Source organism: Sinocyclocheilus anshuiensis, unplaced genomic scaffold, assembly GCF_001515605.1.
Source record: "Sinocyclocheilus anshuiensis isolate Anshui unplaced genomic scaffold, SAMN03320099.WGS_v1.1 C33102767, whole genome shotgun sequence".
Classification (NCBI taxonomy): Eukaryota; Metazoa; Chordata; class Actinopteri; order Cypriniformes; family Cyprinidae; genus Sinocyclocheilus; species Sinocyclocheilus anshuiensis.
In genome coordinates this window covers 1-2,535 of record NW_015621826.1, presented here as the reverse complement: position 1 = coordinate 2,535, position 2,535 = coordinate 1, and the positions used below count along the sequence as shown (strand labels likewise).

The 2,535-nt window shown below is 39.5% G+C and overlaps 1 protein-coding gene across 1 annotated transcript; it reads right to left on the bottom strand.

Moving 5' to 3' along the window:
* Positions 1-704: 704 nt before the first annotated feature.
* On the bottom strand, positions 705-2,276 carry LOC107683284 (serine/threonine-protein kinase pim-2-like; the record flags this gene model as incomplete). The annotated part of the gene is made up of 5 exons (XM_016479339.1): positions 2,225-2,276; positions 1,732-2,132; positions 1,466-1,516; positions 992-1,376; positions 705-851 (listed from the first exon to the last, which is right to left on the bottom strand). Coding segments are annotated over exons 1-5 (1,036 nt in total), but the record flags the coding sequence as incomplete, so codon positions are not given.
* Positions 2,277-2,535: the final 259 nt, after the last annotated feature.

Below are 2,535 nucleotides of genomic sequence, written 5' to 3'. Positions count from 1 at the left end.
GTGTGTGTGTGTGTGTGTGTGTGTGAGAGAGAGTGTGTGTGCGTGCGTGTGTGTGTGAGAGAGAGAGAGAGTGTGTGTGCGTGCGTGCGTTTGTGTGTGCTGCATTTACAATATGTATTTTGTGAACCAATTTGTCCCTTTTTTCACTACATTTGTTCCTCTATTATTATTATTTTTTAAATATCTGTTTCAGATTCTCCACTTAAATATTTCCTCATCTGCTTAATAAATAAATTAATAATAAATAAAAATAAATAAATAAATAAAGGTCTTACAAAAATTAATTCAAATATAGTTTCCAATTATCTGACTTAAATAGTGTTACCTGACTCCTGAGCTACTCCTGATCATCTCCCTGCTTAAACCATTCATGTTCTAACAGCTGCTCTAATGTTGGTGTTTCATCTGGATCATATTTCATGCAGAGGCATATCAGATCCTGACATTCTGTATAGGTTTTGAGGAAAGCATTGGTTAGTCATGTATGTTCTTTATGATCATGTGACACGCTAATGTCATCATGTACAGATATTACTTCTGACCAGCCAGCTTAGCTACTAAATATTTACGTTACCAGCCATTCAGAACTGGTAAACAATAATGTCTAGCTGTTTCTGTATTTCAGTTTGCATTTGATGGGACCTCCGTGATATCACACAGAGGCTTTATGTGTGTCTTTAACAGTGTCATTGTTATTGCCTCACCTTTTGAACAGCGGTTGGAATCAAACCTTGGATTGTTTTCTAGAGCAGACTGGCCTTCCACCATTCTGTACAGTAGGTTTCCCAGAGACAACACTGTCTCACTGAGTGCGTATTTGTGCTGCACATAAAGCTCCGGCACCACATGTCCTGTCCAAGCAACCAAGAGAGATTCAGAGTTGAGCAAACATTTCATTTAGAAAAAATAATACATCAATGAAGCATTAGTCTACTTTCTACACACAGTTACTCGCTCTGCCATCATAGAGCATAATGGTAAGCGAACTCACCTCTGTATTGGTTGTCTGCATCATCACAACCTTCAATAAGTTCTCCACAGCCAAAGTCTATCAGTTTGAGCTGCAGCGTGTCTGTATTGATCAGGATGTTGTCCACCCTGATGTCATTATGGGCGACACCTCGGTCCATACAGTGTTTGGCTGCGAGAACTGCCTGGAGCATAAAGCGACGTGCTTGATTTTCATCTAAGTGACGCCTGTTGAGTTTGAGGAAACTTTTCAGGGTCATGCAGGGCTGCGGATACTCCAAGATGAGGATGTGATGATGTGCCTCTTCAAACCAGTCCAGCATCTGGACAATCTTAGGGTTTGTCTGAGATTTTTTCACCAGCAGATTTAGAGCCACTTCCATGATCAATGGCGTGGAATAGCCAGGCTAGAGAAAAATGTTCAACAAAAGGTTAGCTGACTATGTTTTACCTATTTGATGTATTATGTTTGATTTATTTGGGTGTTACAACTTACAATAATGATATAATCATCCTCCTTATACTTAGGAATGATCTTGATGGCAACCTGCAAAAGGAAAAGAAAACTTAATTTTTACCAAGCATGGGTAAATTAATCATATTAAATCTGAATCTGCAATAAGCAATCACTCATCTATTTATATTTGTTTTTATTAAAACAGTGGATGTTCAACTAGAAGTCAGGTTCACAAAAAAATACTGGGCAAGTAAAAAGCAAACAAGTAGCAAAAGGTTTGGTAAATAGAGTGAAAGTGGCTCTACCTGCTGGCCATCAGATTTGCGAGTCCCCTTAAACACAGTGCCGAAACCTCCTATTCCCAGTCTCTGTCCCATTTCATATAGGGAGGAAAATGAAACCGGTTCATCGGGATGTGTTGCGCCAGGAGTCGGCCTGAGACTGGATGGACCTGGAACATGCATTAACTCGGAACTGAGGCCGGATGGACCCGGCAGTGGATCTGCTGGATCCTGGAGAGCCATTGGCCCCAGGCCTGATGGATCTGGCTGTGGATCTGCTGGATCTGTTGGCTCAACAGCAGATGGACCAGGCCGGGGATCAGGTGAAACTTTGTTGCCACCGAAGATGGCGCTATTTACAGCCTGCCACGTTCTCTTGAAGAATGCATGGATGCCTTTCTTTTTCTTCATTTTTGTTTGCTTTTCTAAAGAAAGAGAGAATAGAAATAGAAGAGTAACAGAAATGACCACCAGAGGACCTTTTATTTGATTTGCATTTGAAACTTTTAAAACCTGCCTTCATGGACCCTCTTCACATTTCCGGGGTTCTCAGCAGCACAAGCAGTCATAGTTCAGTAAACTTATAATGACAGGAACAGACACTATGGCAAATATAAATTTTTGCGTGTCCATTTGCCTCAATAGCAAAAGAAAAACATCGTGTTTTAATGATTTTCATGACTGAGACATATGCACGTAAACACTCATGCAGCAGCGTTAACTAGTTTTCTTTCATTTAATAGAGCCAAGGAAATATAATACAAAGTATAGTATTATAAATGTACATTACATTTATTTATATATATATATATATATATATATATATAA